The following is a 21,302-nucleotide window of genomic DNA, read 5'->3' as shown; positions in this document are numbered from 1 at the left end:
GTTTTAATATCTGATGGTTGAACTATTTTTAACAAAATGATCACCTATTTTTATCGGATGGGTTTATCCATCCGATAAACCAAAAGGCGTTTAGCGTGGGAGAGGCTAGTTGCCCTCCGATCTTTTTTCACTCTGAGAAAAGGAACTGCAACTTTTAATTTCCATCCAAATGAACCCTCTCTGAAGTTTATAAGAGCATACCTTTCATAAGAACCGCATACGGCCCCAGGACAGCTTACAAGGCCTGCCCCCCGGGCCATGGGGAGTTGTGTCGACACCGAAGTTTTGTTATCTGACCTTTGAACTATTTTGAAAAAATGGCTCTCTCAAAGTTCTTATCGGATGGGTTTGAGAAAAATAGGGCAGCGAAGAGGGGGCTAGTTGCCCTCCAATCTCTTTTGACTCTTAAAAAGTAAACGAGAACTTTCAATATCCAATCATGTGAGCCCTCTCCGAAGTTTATACAAACATGCCTTCCATAAGAACCTTATATGCCCCCAGAACAATACTTACAACGCCTGCCCCGGTCCCTTGGGGGAGGGGGGTGTAGACACAGGAGTTTTTCTTATCTGACCTTTGAACTATTTTTAACGAAATGGCCATACGTCAAGGAGTTTTTGTTATATGATCTTTGAAGTATTTCTAAAAAAATTCCTATCTCAAATTTTTTATAAGATAAATTTGGGGAAAAAGGGCTTGGGGGGGGCTAGTCGCCCTTCGATCACTTTTGGCTCTTAAAAAGGGCAACTAGAACTCTTGATTTCCAATCGAATGCCCCTTGAAGTTTATGCGACGAGCCTTTCTATATGAAGTGTTTCTGGGAAAAAAGTAAACGGAGTGGAGGGGGCTAGCTGCCTTTGAATCACTTTTTACTCTTAAAAAGTGAATTACAACTTTCAATTTCCAATCAAATGAGCCATCTGGGAAGTTTATACGAGCATCCCTTCCATAACAACCATATATGCCCCCAGGGCATAACTTACAACGCATACCCCCGGTCCTTGGGGGCTGTGTTGACACCGGAGTTTTTTGTTATCTTAACTGAACTATTTTTAACAAAATTTCTATCTCAAAATTTTCATCTGATGCATTTAGGACGTGGAGGGGGGGGGGGGCGCGAGTTGCCCTCCAATCTATTTTCAGTCTTAAAAGTGAACGAGAGCTTTCAATTTCCAATCAAATGAACCCTCTCCGAAGTTTATACGAGCGTACCTTCCATAAGAACTATAGGCCTATATGTGCTTAGAGTATTACTCATAACGCCTGCTTTTGGGCCCTGGGGGTTGCATCGACACAGGATTTTTTCTTATCTGACCTTTGAACTATTTTTAGTGAAATGGCTATTATAAAAATTTCATCGGGTGGGCTTGGGGAAAACAAGGTGTGTTTGGGGGGGGGGGGCAGTTACCCTCGTATATCTTTTGACTCTTAAAAAAATGAATTAGAATTTTAAATTTCCAATTAATTGAACCCTCTCTGAAGTTTATACGAGCATCTCTTTCATAAGAACCATATACGCCCCCAGGACAACACTTACAACGCCTATCCCCCGGGCCCTGGGGATGAGTTTTTGTCATCTAATTTTTGAACCAATCTCAAACTTGTAGCGGATGGGTTTGGGGAAAAAAGGGCGTGGGGGGGGGGCTAGTTGCCCTTAAATCTCTTTACTCTTAAAAAGTTAACTAGAAATTTCGATTTCCAATCAAATGAGCCCTCTATGAAGTTTATACGAGCATCCCTTTCATAAGAACCATACATGCCCTTAGGGCGTAACTTAGAACGCCTTTCCCTGGGCCCTGGGGGGTTGTATTGACACCGGAGTTTTTCTTATCCGACCTTTGAACTATTTTTAACAAAATGTCTATCTCAAAATTTTTATCAGATGGGATTGGAAAAAGAAGACGTGGAGGGGGGCTAGCTGCCCTCGGATCTCTTTTGACTACCATATTAAAAAGTGAGCTCGAACTTTCAATTTCCAATCAAATGAGCCCTCTCTGAAGTTTATACGAGCATCCCTTTTATAAGAACAATATATGCCCCAGGGCATAACTTACAACGCCTGCCCCCGGGCCCTGGGAGGTTATGACGACACCTGAGTTTTTGTTATCTGGCTTGTGAGCAATATTTAACTTAATGGCTATCTCAAAATATTTATTGGATGCGTTAGGAGAAAAAGGGGCATGGGGGGGGGGGCTAAGGGCCCTCCAATCTCTTTTGACTCTTAAAAAGTGAACTAGAACTTTTAATTTCCAATCAAATGAGCCCTCTCTGAAGTTTATACGAGCATTCCTTCCATAACAACCATATATGTCCCCAGGGCATAACTTATAACCCTTGCCCTGAAGACTGGGGGGAGTGTCCTGCTCAAAGATGTAATTTCCAGAATTTTCAACTACGGTGAAAATAATGGCCATATCAAAATTTTGATTGGATGTGTTTGGGGAAATTGGTGGGTGTGGAAGGGGTGTAAGTTGCCTTCCAATCACTTTCAACTATTAAAAAGGGCACTAGCCCTTTGAATATCCAATCGAATGAGTCCTTTTTGAAGTTTCTACGACAAAGCTTTCTATACAAACCTTATATGCCCCCAGGGTATAACTTACAACCCTTCCCTGAGGGCTGTGGGGGAGTTTCCTCCTCAAAAACACAGTTTCTATCTGGAAATAAACTACGCTGAACAAAATGGCTACCTCAAAATTTTGATTGAATGTATTTTGGGAACTGGTGGGCGTGGAAGGGGTGTTAGTTTCCTTTCAATCACTTTAGACCGTTAAAAACGGCACTAGAACTCTCGATTTCCAATCGAATGAGCCCCCTTTGAAGTTTCTACGACGACCCCTTCATATCAAGTGCCTCTAAAAAAAATTAAATAAATAAAACATTGGAGCCGTATGGCCTTTACTATAGGCAACGCTATAGCGTTGGCTCTGATTGTTAATTTTACTACTGTGCATTTTGACATGTGTTATTATTTACTTGTTATTATTTTGCAAAAATTGTTAATTTGTTTGTAATTTATAATGAATTAAAATATATTATGATTAAATTTGATTGATTAATGTTTGACTTTCTTGTACACATCATATGATCCTGCTCATTTTTATTCTCTGCTCATTTTATGTTGCTGTTAATGAGTTGAAAAGTCTCCTGGATATACGTCCTTTTTTCTTTGGATGGACGACCCAACGTCACCACCCTTTCTTTGAGGATTCTTTACTATTTTCATATAGTCTACGCTTAGGCTATATTTCCTCAGTGTTTGGAAAAATGTGGTCTTTCCACGCAGAAATCTTCCTGCATACACGGTTGATTCACAAAAACAAATCCCATAAAAATTGTTTAGCTTGAAAAATATGGTTATATTAAAACATTTCGAAATATAATTTTAATGACCAACTTTTTTTTCTAACTCACTTTCAATATTTTGTTTTGCTGATTTACTATGTTTGGAAAAATGTTTGTGTTTGGAAAAATGTTCTCCTACCACGCAGAAACCTTCCTGCATACATGGTTGATTCACAAAAACAAATCTCATAAGAACCGTTTAGCTTGAAAAATACAGTTATATTAAAACATTTCGAAATCCGATTTTAATGACCAACTTGCTGTCTAACTCGCTTTTAGTATTTTTTTTTGCTGCTTGGCTATATTTCTTCAATGTTTGGAAAAATGTGCTCCTACCACGCATAAACCCTATCTGCATCCATGGTTGATTCACAAAAAAAATCCCATACGAACCGTTTAGCCTGAAAAATGCAGGTATATTAAAACATTTCGAATTCCTATTTTAATGACCAACTTGCTTTCTAACTCGCTTTCAATATTTTTTTTGCTGCTTGGCTATATTTCTTCAGTATTTGGAAAAATGTGCTCCTACCACGCAGAAACCTTTCTGCATCCATGGTTGATTCACAAAAGAAAATCCCATACGAACCGTTTAGCCTGAAAAATGCAGGTATATTAAAACGTTTCGAAATCCGACTTTAATGACCAACTTGCTGTCTAACTCGCTTTCATTATTTTTTTTTTGCTGCTTGGCTATATTTCTTCAGTATTTGCAAAAAATGTGCTCCTACCACGCAGAAATCTTCCTGCTCACACGGTTGATACACACAAAAAAAAAATCCCGTAAGAACCGTTTAGCTTGAAAAATATAGTTTTATTGAGACATTTTGAAATCCAATTTTAATGACGGATTAGCTTTGACTCGCTTTCTATCTTTTATTTTGCTGATGTAATAGGTCACCCGCCGTTCAAAATTTGTTCCAGTTGTGCCTAGTTGTGTCGTACAACTAGGAATACAATAGGAAACGTTAAATTTGCAAAATATGCTTAAATAAATAGAGGTTTTAAATTGAAATTAAATGAACGATAGCTTTTCATGCAAGTGCTCTGCATGTTTCTTTAACATATTTTTGGTTTATTTTTTCATTTGACAGGTTTCTGTTTAGTATTCAGTTTTTAGATTTCGCGTTGGTTGTTGCGTTTACGCGGATTTTAAAAATATAAAAAAGAGTAGTGGAAATTAATTTGTAATTATCGATGGTCGTCTGACTAAAATTGATTTTTGGTTTCCTTTAAATTTTTATTGTAGTAAATTGGTCTTATAATCTTCTTCATGAAGAAATAAAGTGGTTTTGGATTAAATTTGCACCAAGAAGGTGGCATTGTTAAGAATATGACATTGTGAAATCTTTTACAGAAAATAAGATACGAAATATTTATAGATGAGTCAGGAAGTGTTTGTCTGTATTGCTAAAAAAATTATTTATACTTTTCAATATCAGTGATTTTGGAGATCAAAACGAGCGGAGGAAGGCTAGGCGTCGAACTTTCTGTTTCCTTGAATAAGAGATATTTTTCTCATGAAAATGGAATCTCGGGTTCCAATTTGAACCTTCGAGCCTAGTTAGCCTCGTTTGTTCATAAAGAAAATAGTTATTGCTATTGAAATACAGTTTAGTTTCTTACATTGCGATTACTATTTCAGAATCTTGGTTTTGATGCTAGTCTTCTCACTGCCTCAGATAGATCGATTAACTACTTGGATCACAAAGAAGAAATAAAGAAATGGCGGACAGCTTTTTTCATATCCACGGCTTTTGGTGTTCCAGCCATGATCATCATGATGTACTTTATGTTTATTATGGGTTCTCCGGGATTTCACCATGAGGATTATTGTTGCATTCTTCCGGGACTTAGTTTTGAAAATCTGGCTCTTTTTTGTTTGGCTACTCCTGTTCAGGTAAGAAATTGTGGTAGTGTTAGGACTTGAAACGCAGGGTTTCCAAATGTAGGCTTATGAAACGGTTTTATTTCTAGCTATAATTTCATTTTGTTTGAGGAATGGCATCAGTTGGATCTGAACTCGTGTCGGATTTGAAGTACATCCGCTTGCCTTATTCTAAAGAACTTTTTCTCTAACTTGTTCTTCTTCTACGACTGGTTGTTAAGGTGAATTGGCGATAACACAAGCACACACCTTGCTTTGATTACTGAAATAGGAAGCACCTCTGGAAAGTGCAATCTAAAAAAAATAAATCTTTGGTCTTGCACATCCATCTTGGACCGTCTTCCTGGGGCTATTTCGTTGTAGTCTGCTGTTTGATTCCTTCAAATGAATTTTATAAAACGAACAAAACATGGTGATTACACTAAGTAAAGAATTAACTGTATAACCGGTAATTTAGATATGCATGGTCTTTTGAAATGCCAGGACCAAGATAGATCGTGTATAAAAGGCAAAGGCTGTTACGGTGTTCTGCGGTAATTTTGGGGCTTTACTCTGTCATAGGTTCCTTCCTCTGGCCCTATCCCCAGAAGGACGCTGCGCGGATGGTTCCATAGCGACGACAGGTTATATCATCCACGAGTTTACCTAACCTAACCAGCGCTGCAGGGTGACTTGGGGAGGTGTGCGCCTTGAGGAAATCACAGCCTATTAAACAACAGATGCTGGCTCTTGGTGAAAGCTGTGCATCGTTAATCGCTGAACGCCATGTAATCACACGAAGATGGGCCCGGGCTTTCGCAGATACCCTATTTAACTGGAAGTCTGAGGAACGTCTTACGCTATTCGGTTATAAGCTTGCTTTGGCGCTTTGTGTAAAATTGAGAAGGGTTAGTCCCTCTTAGTTCCTGACCTGTAATGGCGGGAACTTTTGCTTTACTTGAGCCCATAACAGCTTCAGTGACTTAGATGATATGAAAATTACGATGTGGAACGTTATGACATTGTTAGACAACTAACGTATTGACAGTTTGGCTGACGAAGTCAGGTGTTTTGAAGTGGACTTGTTAAGAGTTCCAGAAATCCACCTTGTATAGACAGGACACACGAAATTAGATGATATGAAATTATTCATTCAGGTAGGATTGATAGAGTCTATCAGTAGAGAGTAAGGCTCATTATAAATAAGGAAGCTTCTAAGTCTTAATCAGAGGGAAGATATTAGAAATATAGTTCCAAACTTTATGAACACAGTGGTTCACACCCCTGTGGGCTTCAATGCGTGGAGATTTTTAATGCCCAGCTTGGTACTAATTAGGGGTTCTAGGTGAATACACCCCCGGCGAATACTCCCCCGAAAAATAGCCCCCCCCCCCTCAGAAAATACCCCATCCCCCATGAGAAAAATACCCACCCCCTCGGAAAATACCCCCCTGCGGAAAATACCTCCCCGGAAAATACTCCCCCCCAAAAAATACCCCCCCCCCCCCCCGTTGAAAATAATGCTTTCCAAAGTTCAGAATTTTATTAGAGTTTTATTTTTTCAATTTCCGTAGGGGGATGGAATTTTGGTACTTGTGTATTATGCACCACTCACTCAAGTTTACGCTGTGTAAAATTTGTGAACACACCGTTTTTTTTTTGTTAGTTTCTTCGTTACTTTAGAAATAAATTTGCGCTATAGATTTGCACATTAGGGGGGGGGGGGGGTGAGCATAACGGGTCTGCATGCAAAATGTGACACATTTTGAAAAAGAACCACACGAAAAAGAAACCCTCCCCATAGGAATATCCTCTGGACCATTCGATCTTGGCGAAGATTAACCCCGGACAATTACCCCTAACATCCCCACGCGTAAAATTAAATCGGCAAAGACAAAGCAAGACATATAAAGAAATTTCGTATATGACTTCTTGCAAATTCACCCAGCGTAAAATTTCTTCTTAAAATTTCAACACCTAGAAACTATTTAAAACTTTCCCGGCCGATAATTCGTCCTCCCCTCCCCACCCGAAAAATGTATGCATACTTCCCAATCACAAATAAAACAAAGGGCGATTTTTATAACCTAAAAACCTTTCCTCGGGTGATGTAGGGGGTCATTTTATCTCCAAAGACATAGTTATCGGGCCTTTCAACTATGCTGAAGAAATAAGCTATCTCAAAATATTGATTGGACGATTTTGGGAAAAGATGACGTGGGAGGGGGCCTAGTTGCCCTGGAAATTGAAATAGTTGAAAGTTGCCGTTTCAAATAGTCGAAAGTGACTGGAGGGCAACAACCCCCCTCCTCGCCCATCATTTCCTCAAACACTTAAATTAAGACTGCTACAAATACGTAAGCTCTATTTATAGGTTTAAATTTACTGATAAATAGATTCAGCTTGCTTAGCCAGGGTGGAGTTAGATATTAATAAAACTACAATTTTGTTAACTGGTGGAAACCCATTTGGAAATAATATAGAAATAAGAACTTTGGGTCCAGAATGCTTATATCTGAAATTAATCCTTTGATTATTATTTTTTGGGGGGTATTTTTGGGGGGTTAAACACCCCCCCCCCATTCACTATATTCATTTTATGTTATTTTACTGTGTTCATGGCCGTATATTTTGCTTTAAAATACACTTATTTGTCTTTCTATCTAATATGCAGAATAATTGTACCAAACACATTTTGAATGCAGACCCGCTATGCTTACCCCCCCCCCCCCTGTAATGTGCAAATCTATAGCGGAAATTTATTTCTAAAGTAACGAAGTAACTAAAAAAAAAAAACGGTGTGTTCTGGAATTTTACACAGTGTAAACTTGAGTGAGTGGCGCAAAATACACAAGTACCAAAATTCCATCCTCCTACGGAAATTAAAAAAATAAAATTCTCAAACTTAGAAAGCCTTATTTTATAAGGGGGGTATATTTTTTTTTTTGGGGGGGGGGTATTTTCCGCGGGGGAGGGTATTTTCCGGAGGGGTATTCGCCGGGGGGGGGGGGTAAACGCCGGCCACCCTAATTGGGATAGATAGTATCCTAACTTAGGCAAATTTGGTGAATGGAAGGAAATTAGCAGCAATAAAACAGTGCTGCAGTTTTTTGGGTTCCATAATCTAGTTATTACCGGTACGGTATTTTTTCACAAAATGACTCCTAAATTAATGTATCATTCCGTATCATAATTTGGAGACGGTTAAGCTTATTGATTATTATATTTTGAATGGAAGGCCGGCAGGATCACACGAGGCACGAGGATATGTAGGAATACCGTTATTGATGTTAAAAGTGAAGATCACCATCTCATCTAGTAGTATCTAGAGTTAACTTCGCCTGAGATTTATTACGTCATAACTACCTTTCATGTAGTTATGACGTTGATAGACTTTGAAAGGCTTCAATAGGATTGTTGAGAATTTGAGGGAAAATTTCCAAGAATAATTGTATATGAAATTTGAGAGTTTTCAATTTAATAAGGCTAGAGATGGATGGAATAACCTAAGGAAAATAGTTTGTGATGCCACAGAAGATGTCTTAAGGAGCAACTTAGATAAGCAGCTTTAAGCTTGGTAGAAGATAGACGGGTTTTGTGTTAAAAGTTCGTAAGCGATAGATTTTATGAGAATAAAATGAAATTAAATGAAAAAGAGAAGACATTAAAGTGTAAATTAGAAAGATGTGATATGTAGGCTATTGATAAAATTGCTAACGATCCAGAAGATGCAGCCATATGGCGAAACAGTAAGATATTGTATTGGTGTGTTAAGAAATTGAGAGGAAGTAGTTCGTCTGGACTTGTCCCAGTTGAAAATAGAGTATGATATCAACTAGTGATTGGGAAAGGGCTAAACATGGATGACAGAACGTTTTGAGAGTGCGTTAAATCGTGATAAAGCTGTTGGAAATGATACAAAAAAGAATGAAAAATTTGCCCACAGTATGGTAGCAAAGAACGATTTACTTAGCAAGGAGATTTTAGAGAAATTACTCAAGGAATTAGCAAGACCTCATTAAGTGGTAGGGTAAAACAGTTTTTTGAACCAATATGTTGGCTACAGAGTTAGAGATCAGATACAGAAGGGTATGAATATCATGTTTTATAAAGGGGAAGTACCTAGCAACTTTAGGAAATCCTTAGTTTAACACCTTTATAAGAAAGGGGATAAGAGGGAGTTTAGTAATTACTGAGGCATTAGCTTGATTTATGCAGGAAGGAAATTAAATCGGGTGACGGTATATATGAGACAAAGAGATCAGTGGTGTAAATTTACGAAAATATATAGGACCGGGATTTTTTAATGGATACAAAAAGAGGTATTTTCAAAATTTAATAGGTTTTTTTTTTGCTAAATGAAGATACAAAAAAAAAAAATTTATAAGCTCATTTTTTATAAGCTCATATATTTATTTTTGAATAAGCTCATTGTTTGGAATCTAGGGGAGGCGGCAATTTTAGCTTTTTTAAAATTATTTAATGGAAAATTGCTAAAAATAAGCATATTTTCAGTGAAAATACTCCCAAAGAGTAATTTTCAAAATATAGAGAAAAGAATAAAATTGATGGGGGTATGAGTACCCAAATTCCCCCCCCCCCCTGCGGACACTACTGTTTTGAGAGTTCGGGGGGGGGGCAAAAACGGGTTTAAAAATTAGTGTAAAGAAAACCAAGTTGCTTGCACTAGGAATAAATGACGAAGAGAGATGATGTCAAGTAGCAAGAAAATTGGTCTAGTGGACATTTTCACTTACCTGGGTATTCGTAAAGATGGTTGATGCAGTAAAGATATAAAATGTAGAATAGATGCAGGGTGCAGGGAGTGGATGCAGGGTGCTTTTCCGCAGTTGAAAAAGTTTTGGAAGAATAAGAAGATAAGTGTTTCACTTAAGATTAAAATATTGGAAGCCACGTTAATGACATGGGTCAAGAATTATGGAGACGTGGAGACATCAAAAATTTGAAGAATTATGTAAGGTTAAATTTGGGAGCTCGTTAGACTGACCGTACATCGAACAATATGCTTATGAAAAATATGATTCGATTCATTTGCCAGGAGAAATGAGAGAAAGGTTATGATGGCTGGGACATGTTTTGTTGAGGAGGATCATAGATTGCCAATAATCGTGCTTAGCCATCCGTCTGGGGTCACATGGATAGCAGGTCACCACCGAATGAGAGGGGGGTGGGGGAAGAGGTCATAAGAAAAGATTTAAAAAAAGTTAGAACTTCACGGGCGGGAGAAAAATGTGAAGCTTTGAAGAGATTGCGGTGGAGAAGAAGCGTGCGCAGCTGTGTTGGCCTCGGGTGCCTTGGTAGTCTTGGTGTTACAATTAATGGTTAGTATTAGGAGTACTTTTGTCTACTCGACACGCAAGGAGGGCCAGTGGTATTTATGAATCCCGAGAGATAGAACAAGATGTAAAAGGATTTAAAAAGATGGGGAAAGTGAGCGAGAAAGAGGGGTGAATAAAATTAAAGCTTGTATAATCTAAACGTCATGTTGTAGGTGAAGTTCACAGAAGGAAGACCTATGAATATCTTTTCGAAAAAAGTTTCTCCACACCAAGCTTAGGAAATCCTTTACTTAAATCCTGTCATGTGAAATTTCTAGCGGCTGCGAGAAAATTTTGATTTCTTTTCAATCCTTACCAAATTTATTAATTTCCGTTAGAAAACTCTCTGGGAATTGAAGGATCTTTAACTCATTCTGAGTCTCTTATTAATTGGAATTGCGTCCAACCACTCCTAGATTTCCTTTTAGTGCTGTCATGTTCAGATAGGAAGATTAAAAAGACAAAGAAGGCTTGGGAATTATCTTCATTTTTTTTGTTGCTTTTTGTTGGAGTGAGCCCAATTCAGTTTCTGATTCTTGCATGCTCAAGTTTACGTAACTTTAGATCAGGGACGTACAAAGGAGAAGGGTCTTGGTGCCCGGCCCTTTTCCAAAATAAAAAATTTGACGGATTCCCTGGGTTCTTTTTATTCAAATTATCACATTGGTTTTGTTACCCGGCGAGTTATTAGTTATTATTAGTTATTGTAAGTTTCGGCGAGAATCGGACAGGCAAATGGCGCTTTTAACAGACTTCGAAAAATATGGCAATCTCAAATCTCTCTCCGCTTGGAACTTTGGCTTTTTAACAACAACGTGCTGCCTGTAGGCCTACACCTTTATGCTTTGGACACATGGCACCTAAACCAACAGTAGGAAAGACGAATCCAAGCGTTCAAAAATACGTGCCTCCGAAGAATATCTGTTGGACCCAAAAAGTCGTAAACCAGTCAATACGAGATGCCCCTAGACAACCACTTGTGATCGAGGTCATAAGAGTGCGTAGATGGAAATACTTAGGACATGCTCTGCGAATGGATGACCAGCAACTTCCGAACGGTGTTCTTCACTGGCAACGAACGGGCACCTGTTGTTGGAGAAGGCCCAGGAATACACTATGACACAACTGCCAGACTGACCTACGCAGCCTTAATACTTTTATCCAACCCTGGTTCTGAGGATCTGGTAGCTGCGAAAAAACAACTGGATGATTGGAGGCTCTTCCTCGATACCCTGGGTGCTCCTGACGGCACAGGTGGAACTAAGGCTGGAGGAGAGCCCCCCCCCCGTGAAAAAAGTCAAGTGTATATGTATAATCTTACGGTTTGTGATGTCTTGCCTTCCAGCAAACTTATCTAATTTAAAGGCTAATAAAAGAGGTTAAATTTATCTAATAATCTGGTATATCACAACTAGATAATAGACTTTCCAAAATTGCGGTACAATTGCAAAATAAGACAGTTTTGATGGGCAGTTTATCGATGAAATTTTGGGCCTTGTTTGTTGTTCAGATGTCCTGTTTCTTACATGTCAATGTAGTCCTGTTGGTTCGGACGCCTTCCTGGTATGCAGGAGCCTTTGGGTGTTTCAACCCCACTGATAAAAATGTTCTTCAACGATTTTCGTTATTGTCGAGCCACTTTGGATGAGATGCTCAAAGCTTACATATGCCTGGTTATTTTTGATTCGTTTGAATCAACTATTCAAGCCTCGAAGAAGAGTCCTGAAATGACACTATGACGCTTGGTGGTTCTGATTTTTTTTTTCAGTTAATTTTTGATGAAGTCTTAAATATTGCTGCCGTTTGTTTATACCTCAAAATTATTTAGCTCATTGCTACTTCTTGTTATTTTTGCCTAATTTTCTTTGGTACCGGCTGACGGTGCTGAGATTATATTGAAAATTTTAGACTCACTTTAAACATCCTGTGGTTTTTCGAAAGCCCAATTTTTGGCGCACGAGATACTAAAGTTTGTGGGAAAAAAGTCAAAAACTTTAAACTGACCCTTGAAGGTCTGTCGTCAAAGTTTACACTTCTACAATTTTAAGGAGTGGGGGCAACCAATAATAATTGACTAAAATTCAAAATAAAAGAGAATAAAGTATTGTTAGGTAACCTGAAAATTGACCGAGTGTATTACTGAATTATCTAGGTAGTATTATTAGCAAGCAGGCAAGAAAAAGAAAGAAAGAAAGAAACAGAAAAATAAGAATAGCCATGGCACAGGATGTTTTTTTGCAGTTCAAAAAGTTTAGAAGATTAGTGCTAGAAACCAAGATTAGGGTACCGAGGGCTCTGGTGTTGACTGTGGTAGAGTATGGCTATACTAGATATTATTCATTCATTCATAGAAATTTCTGTTTGTTTTATTGTTTCATAACTTTATTTCTGCTCGTTTTAATATTGCTCTTAACTTTAGTTTGAATTTTTTTTTTCGGAAAGCAATTTCTTATATTAATTTTGAAAAACATAGGATACTACTTCTACAAAGGCACAAATGTAAGCCATTTTTTTTTTATTATTATTATCGATCATCAACTTATTTAATGAGATGGAACTGTTGGACGCCTTACTCAGCTCAATTTGATATAATAATGATTGTCGTTGTTGAAATTCAATGCCAGTTTCACCCAAAGAAATGAAATTTAGGCACGTGTAAAAAAGAGAAAGAGAAGAGAAGACAACATTGCGAAGCAGATCCATTGGTTTTAGTTCTCTTTTCATAAAAAAAAAATATATATATTAAAAAAATTTATAAAACTATAAGATTCCCAGTAGTTGCTCTGGCCTCCTTTTTGTAGCTCTGGCCTCCTTTTTAAACCCTGCGTGACCCATAAGGTGTTATGTTCTATAACGTAAATCTTACAGGAAAGTGGATAAGCCAAAAAATGTGGTTAGTCTTTTTTTTCCCTTTTTTACAGCTATGCCAATTTACAGAGAAGGGCTTGTATCTAAGATACAACAAAAAACAAAAAAAAAAAAATTATGAAAGAAATTTAATTGTGAACTATTTTTATGACTAAAATGACGAATTGAAAGAATTTGCTGACTTTGAAGAGGCGACCTGTAGAATTAGTTTAACGAATAATTTCATTAAATGTCAGTCGAATTACTGCAACCGCGTAGTCGCATTACACTAATAGCCATGGTGCTAATGTCCATTATACAATTGCACCAATAGCAATTGGTGCTAAAAGTGTAATAGCCATTACACTAATAGCAAGATTGCACCAGCTTGTGTTAAATGTCACTTGAATTGTTCTATTTCTCTTTCTTTTCTGTTATTGATCTCGATTTCGAAAAATAAACAATGAAAAAGTCGGTGCTACAAAAGACTAGTGATAAAAGTCATTAAAGCTGTTGAGTTTTTATAATCTCTTGGAGCTTTGGACTGAAGTTTTCTAATTTGGGCAGGTTTTGCTGAATTGGAATAAATGGCCAAGTTCTTATTAGATGTAATATCTTTCATAAATGAAGCTTAACTTTTTGATGATATTACAAGCTATGGGTTTGTTTTTGATTAGGAGATAATTAAAGGAAAGTGGTTTATCAAATAGATGGCTCTTATTTTCATTTTTGCTAATTAAAGTCACTTAAATGGTTTCGTGACATAATATGTTTAAATAGACGCTATGAAAAAGGCTTTTAAATAGCGTGCAAAAATGAGTTTTCAAAGCTATTTAAGGTGTAACTCGCTTCTGAGAGTGAATGAATAATAATAATAAAGAAAGCAGTAATTCTTTTATTTCAAGCATAATTACCGTTTTCGAAATAATAGTATATGTTGCGTGGAAGCAATACTGCTTGTTTAAAAATAACGCTTGAATGCCAAACTCCAAATTTGAAGATGGATATTTTTTCATATAAGGCGACTTAAGCGACTTATCATCGCTTGTGATGACTTCCGTCAGAGGAATAAGTTAAAATCCTATATTGGAAATGTCTCTTGTATATTATCACCACTCTTATTCACAAAGCTTTTGCTACCCTTTGCTGTTCAAAATCCAGACTTACTCCGCACATTTTTGATATTTTTTAATTATCATTGCGCTGTGTGAAATTGATAATGCATCTTCTAGTCCTAGCGGTTTTATGGGAGAGGCCTCAGCTTAATTTCAATTTCCAATGTTTAGATCATTCTCTTCTTTGTCATTTTTATTCTGTAGGTATAGGGTAAACTTCTAAATGAGAGGAGGAATTTGGTTCGTTTTCTAATCTTTCCTCTGTTATAATGTGGTTCATTTCTGTTTGTGACACATACAATGACTTACTTGACTTAAGGCTCCTGCCGAGGGTTCGGCGTAGTGAACGATGATACTAGGCGCCTCCAGGTTGACCTGTCGCTTGCCAGGATCGCAGCTTCTTCCACCAGGATTTGGGCTTGGGTGAGGAATTCATCGGCTTTGTCTTTCCACCTAGTGGGTGGGCGTCCTCTGGGTCGCTTCCAGCCGGGTAGGGTGGGGTCGAAGTCAAATGTGACCCATGCTGGGGCGTCGCGTGGCATGCGAATGAGGTGGCTCTACCACCAAATAGTACACTGGGTGAGCTGTGTCGAGAAAGAAGTTTGAGCCGTGCGTGATAGGAGAGTCTGAATGCTAACGAAATCAGTCCAGTGAAGTTTTTCAGTACTTTGGAGGTGTTTCATCTGAGCCACATCGATGGCGCTTAGGATAGATTTGGCAGCTGGCCATGTCTCCGCTCCATACAGCAGGACGATGCTGACTGACGCATTGTAGATGTGCATTTTGGTAAAGCGGCTTATGTTTGGCTTTCGCCAGATGCTGCTAAGCCTCCCAACAAGTGCTGAAGCTTTGGCAATTTGAGATGTAAGCTCTTTGGTGATCAAGCCATCATTTGACAGAATAGATCTCAGGTAAGTGAAGTCTTCAAGCACATCTACTCGGTTGCTTCCGATGTTGACTTCCTTAACAGTAGAACGGGACGTGGGGGCTCAAGTAGCATAACTTTAGTTTTCTGCCAGTTGATCTTCAGTCCAACTTTTGAGGCTTCTTCTGAAAGCACCTGGAGAGCTTTGGTCATCTTATCGACGGTGCTCGCAACTAGCGCTATGTCGTCGGCGAAGTCAGCATCAGAGAGTACCTGGTCTCCGAACTGAAGATCAACTTGAAGGAGATTCATCGTGCTGGCCATAACATGGTCTATGACACAGTTGAAAAGCTCGGGAGCGGCGGTGCAACCTTGCCGCAAGCCAGTCTTCACCGAGAAGGTGGGACTGCGTCTTCCATTTACTTGCACGCAGCTTTCCGTACCCTCATACAGCTTTTCAAAGAGTGAGCAATATTTATTGGGTAGACCCGCAGTTCTTAGTATCAGCCAAAGTGAACGGCGATCGACAGAATCGAAGGCAGCCTTAAAGTCCACGAACGCGATATACGCTTTTTGGTGGAAATCTCGCGTCTTCTTGATCAACTGGCGCATGGTGAAAATTTGTTCCGTCGTCGACCTACTGGGCATGAATCAGGTTTACTGTACTCTTCTCTTTCTACGCAAAAAGGTGGAACACCTGTCCAGGAGTGACATGGCGAAGAGTTTACCAGGAACGGAGAGAAGCGTGATCCCACGATAGTTGGAGCAGATTTGACGGCTGCCCTTACGTTTCCAGAGCGGCAATATGATGCCTTACGCCAGTCATTCGGTATACTTTCCGTCGTCCATAGAGCTGAGAAGATTATCTGGAGCCACAGAATCATCGTTGCACCCCCGTACTTGAGGAATTCTGCATAAATACCACAGACGCCGGGGCTCAATTATTATTTAACTGTTTTACAGCATTTCGAATCTCAGAGGTGGTAAATGGCTGCGATACGAGGTAGGAAGTAGTCTCGGGTGAGGTCATTGCTGCTTGAATCAGATCAGGTCAGGGTCGGGATGAGCAACTGCCTCGGCATTCAGAAGCGTTGAGAAGTGACTGCTCCAGGCAGAGAGTTGGCCTGCATCATCATCCGGCATGCTTCCGTCAGCAGAAAAAACACGGCTCACGGTGGAAGTCCTCCCTTCCGTCAGCTAGCGGAGGTGTTTGTAGAGGGAGCAGGTGTCTCCTTTTCTCGAGGCATCTTCAAGATCGCTGGCTTTCTTGTCGACGAAGGTCTTCCTGTCACTGTGCATTAGGCTATTTCGCAGGCCATTGAGTCGTCTGTACTCTGGCATATTCTTTGCTAAACGGGCCTTCCGGCGCAGCTCGATTACAGACAGAGTCTCCTGGGATATCCGGGGTTTATTCTTGTGTCTGCTGCGGCCAATGGTACTGCCAGCAGAATCGAGTAGGTTATCTTTGAAAGACTTCCAGGCTACTTCAGGGTCGTCCAGAATTTGGAGGCAGCTAAACCGGTTAGAGATATCGAGAGCATACTTCTGTTGCATCTGAGATGTAGCCAGACTACTCAGATTGAGCTTGGGAGGCCGTCTTTCTTGTCCTTGTGCTCTCAGGCGTAGCCTGAGTGTGGCGACTACCATCCTACGGTCTGTGTTTCCAAGCTCGGCCGACCTATAAGTCCGGCAATTTATTATCGACGAGCGCCAGCGACCCGAGATCATAACATAATCGATCATCTTCTTCGTCTGGCCGTCGCTAATATACCAAGTGTATTTTTGTATATCTCGTCTCTGAAAGAGCGTGTTTGAAATAACCAGATTATGCATATTGCAGAGCTGGATGAGCGTTTGTCCGTTGTCATTCAGTGAATCTGGAGTCACAGGGCCAAGAACACTTCTCCACACGCCCTCCCTGTCATTTACGGTCGCGTTAAGGTCTCCCAGAAGAGTGACAATGTTGTGGGGTGGGACTCTAGACAGTGTTGCTGAGAGCTCCGCATAGAACTGATTCTTCACTTCCGCAGGACTCGGATTGGTGGGAGCATAGCATAGCAATAATTTTCCACGTTCCCTCCTTGTGCTTTATCCGAGCTATCAGTATTGTATCTGAAAATTGTTTATAGGAAAGACAGCTTCTCGTGGATTTGGCGTTCAGTAAAAGGCCTACACCATTTGTCTTGCTTTTTGGGTCACCACACCAGATCAGGTGATATCCTTCACCAATATCCTCGGACTCTCTTCCGACAAGGCGGGTTTCCGTAAGGTCAACCACAGCTATATTGAAGCGTTTTAGCTCATAGGCAAGCATTGATTTAGCTCCAGGAAAGCTGAGTGTGAGTACGTTCCAGGTGGCGAGTCGTATTCCACCCTCGTCAATAAGGTTCATTCGATGGTCTAAAATCAGACCAGGGGCGTGCGGGGGTCGTGGAAGGTAAAGGGGGGGTAGGTCATCCGAGGCAGTATCATCGTTTTTCGTTGCGGTAACATTTTCGGGTGGAGGGTTGCAGGCCCAACCGACCCTAGGCCTGGGATCTAATTAGAGCTAGGACTTGCCTAGATACTGAAAGTCCCTGGGGTAGAGCAAAAAGAAGGCTTTTAAGCTTAATTTTGTTTTTCCCAGAAGACTTAAATCAGAAAAATGTTGGTTTCCCAGAAAATGGGTCCTGACAATGGGCAACGAGACTGTTTTTTCTTCAACAATTATGCACAAAGAATACGGTATATGGCTGATTATTGGGGTTTCGAGCTGGTGTGTAATGTTTCGACTTCATGTCCTGGAGCCTTATCAACGGAAAAAATAAAACTAAAATAAAAAATTACCACATACAAAAAAATTGCACAGAGAAATGAAAGACGCTATTCAACCAAAGAGAGAATAAAAGAAACTCACATCTGATAAAGTTTAGTTGGTGTCAAGTACAAGTCCTTAACAAAGCAGTACATTAACAACAATCCTACACAAATGGGTGGAGCGAAATCCTTCTACTTGGGTGGAGAGAATTTCTCCACCCAAGTAGAAGCTCATTCTCTAAGATGATACGGCCACTTACTTCGCCTTCCACCAACTACCCCTGCAAGAATCATATGGGACTTCAATCCCTCGATTGTCTTGAAAGGTCCCCGAGGGAGGCTGCGCACCAGATGGGCTGATGTTATAAATCAACGCCTCTTCAACCGCAACATCGACCCAAATGAGGCCCCATCCTTAGCCCTGGACAGGGCTGCTTGGAGAAGACTGACAGCGCTGTTAACCAGTTCCCTCTACGCTGGCTACCCTGCTGAGCAAGAGCGTTAAGTCAAAGTAAGTCAAATACGCAAATCATGACTTTAAGACTGTAAAGATGATGATCAAGACCGTAAACATGATGAATTGGTATCCTTATGACATTAAGGTTAAAATGAAGCCCATCAAGTAATATACCTAGGAGATTTGCCTCTATTTCCTATTGGTGACAATTAGAAATGGCTGAAATATATTTTAATGCAAATGATTTGCATTAAATGTAATGTTTGGAAAATGATTCTATTCCCTCATTTTCTGCGTTGACTTCTCAGATTAGCATTAATATCCCCAAAGTTTATTTTATCCTATTGGCCTTTATTAAGTAGGTTCAAACTCTGTCTGTGTTGACTCGCCGAAATTTCAGTATCTCCTTTATTATTCAAATTATACTTTGCTCTGGTCTGTCTCTTAATTAAAATGTTATAAATAGGATTTAATCTCTAATCTCCCTCTTATCCCCTTTCAGATGACTATTTCAATTTCTTTGATTTCTCTTAATTCATATCTTAATTTCTTGTTTAAATATTTAAGCAACAAATATATGTTTTTATGTTTTATATATGCAATTTTTTGTTTTACGTGTTGTAATCATAAATGGAAAGGCAACAGTGCAGTAATTTCATAAAATCCTTGGGGGGGGGGGGGCAAAGTTGGAGCCAATTTCAAGTGAAAATGACAGTGAAAAATCAAAAATGAGCCATATAGTATCATAAAGGCAAAAATATACTAAAGAAAACTGACTTGTTTCTCTGGATGGTTAAATTACGCAGTCTTCTCTTAGTTTTGACAAGATTTTTGCAGAAACTAAATTTCAGCTGGGGGGGGGGAGAATTGAGGTCTCGAGGAAGCAGTTGCCCCCCCTGCCACATAGCAAATTACGCCCCTAAAAGGCAGCGGGATCTAAAAAATTAATCATGTTTCTAGTTACATAACACTATAGATGATCTTCCTGGTAAAAGTGCTGCAATATTTTTCATCCCAGTCAAGTCTAGTCTGACTTACCTCCTGTCAAGTAAAAATCGCTTGTATCGTCTACTTCAATTTATTGCTCAAGAAACGAAAAATATACGTCTTTTGATCACTATGATAAACTTAACTCCAAAACAAATAAGCATGCTAGTTCATTTTGATCTATATCTGACTATAATCAAACCTATTATATTTTACAATCAAATTATAGTCGAATAAACAATTTCTTATCTATTGTAGCAAAATCCATCCTGTACTTATTTCAAATGCTATAAAATTGATCTAGCATTGTAATTCGTTTTAACAAGTTTTACAATAATGGTTAGCAAAGCACATGTTCTTATTTCTTCAAGGTAAAATAGTATTTTCAAAGTATTATTTTTGTAAAAGTAAAATTCACGGCACAATCACTTGCGAGATGAATTGCACACATTGCTCACACGCGAGCACATCCTCTAAAACGAAACCCAGACAGTAATTTGAATAGAATTTATTTATAACCCGCTGAAATACAATGATGAACGGAGTATAAAAAAAAAGAAAAAAGAAAAAGCAAAAGAAAAAGACGGATAATGACAAATAAAACGAAATTAAAATTCATAGAACAATCGCACAAGCATAGTAATAAACCAGAAAATGACAACACAAGCCAAAGTAACAAGCACATAGACAAACACGAATAACACAGGGGCAAAACTTATGGAACAAGCACGCAAGCATAATAATAAACCAAACAATCATAGATTATATATAACAAACACAAAAACAGTAAATATGAAAGACCTATTGTTTTATAAGGGAACACCATGGGTGTCCATTTATTCCACTATTGTAAGCTACATGCATCAGCCGATGGCAGCATTGGGATCAATTAGGACGTATTTCCTATTGGCCAAAGAATTACTTGACCAGGGGGGAGGCTGAGAAGATATTTAGCACACCGGTAATAAATTTGTCGGAGGGGCTTCGATTCCGTTGCCGAAAAGGTACACCAAACAGGTGCAAGGTATACAAAATTTGGGAGTGCATATGAGTTATATAACTTATTTAGTAGCTGGCGATAAAAATGAAGTTTATTGCAAACTATGCCATCGTAGGCACAGGACGTCCGGAACTGGAAACTATAAATGTGAAGATCTTAAACTGCATTAAAGGAGTTGTCACTTGGGAGGTCAAGGTAATTCATTTCGGACTTAAGAGCAACCAATACTTCGTTAATATCAATATAAAATCCCTCGGAAAATAGGCCCGAGTTGAACAGTACAATTTCTGACTTTTCAGCGTTAAATTTAAGATTTATTTTTGAATACTCTCGACTTAAAATGGAAAAATTTTTCTCAAACGCTAATACCTTTCGGCTGGGGTTAAAGACATCGTCCGCATAAGCAATAAGAGACACATCTATCCCTTCTAAAATACAGGAAGAAACTGCTTGAGATTGTGTGTCGAGAATACAGTTGTTAAACACAATTGGGGATGTAAGGACGCCTTGCCTTACTCCGCGACGAACAGGTATGGTTATCTTTGTAATTATTACATGAGGCAGATTAAAAATGACACTTAAATTATTGTACATATCATACAAATCACGAATAACACTGTTACTGACCTAACGTTTATACAATTCAGTGAGGATATGCGCGTGAATTATCAAATCAAAAGCAAG

The 21,302-nt window shown here is 39.0% G+C and overlaps 1 protein-coding gene across 5 annotated transcripts in view; it reads left to right on the top strand.

The window, feature by feature from the left end:
- Nucleotides 1-21,302, top strand: part of ATP7 (copper-transporting ATPase 1) — a 304,355-nt gene that overhangs the window by 87,668 nt on the left and 195,385 nt on the right. For all 5 annotated transcript variants that reach the window (XM_089105398.1, XM_089105396.1, XM_089105401.1 and 2 more), the window contains one exon: nt 4,991-5,245. In XM_089105398.1, the coding sequence (XP_088961524.1) occupies nt 4,991-5,245 (255 nt within the window). The remainder of the gene's footprint in view (nt 1-4,990; nt 5,246-21,302) is intronic.

This window comes from Artemia sp. Qi Xiang Cuo, chromosome 19 (assembly GCF_049724085.1).
Source record: "Artemia sp. Qi Xiang Cuo chromosome 19, ASM4972408v1, whole genome shotgun sequence".
Lineage (NCBI taxonomy): Eukaryota > Metazoa > Arthropoda > Branchiopoda > Anostraca > Artemiidae > Artemia > Artemia sp. Qi Xiang Cuo.
Note: the sequence above shows the minus strand (reverse complement) of the source record. Positions and strands in the feature narration are given on the sequence as shown.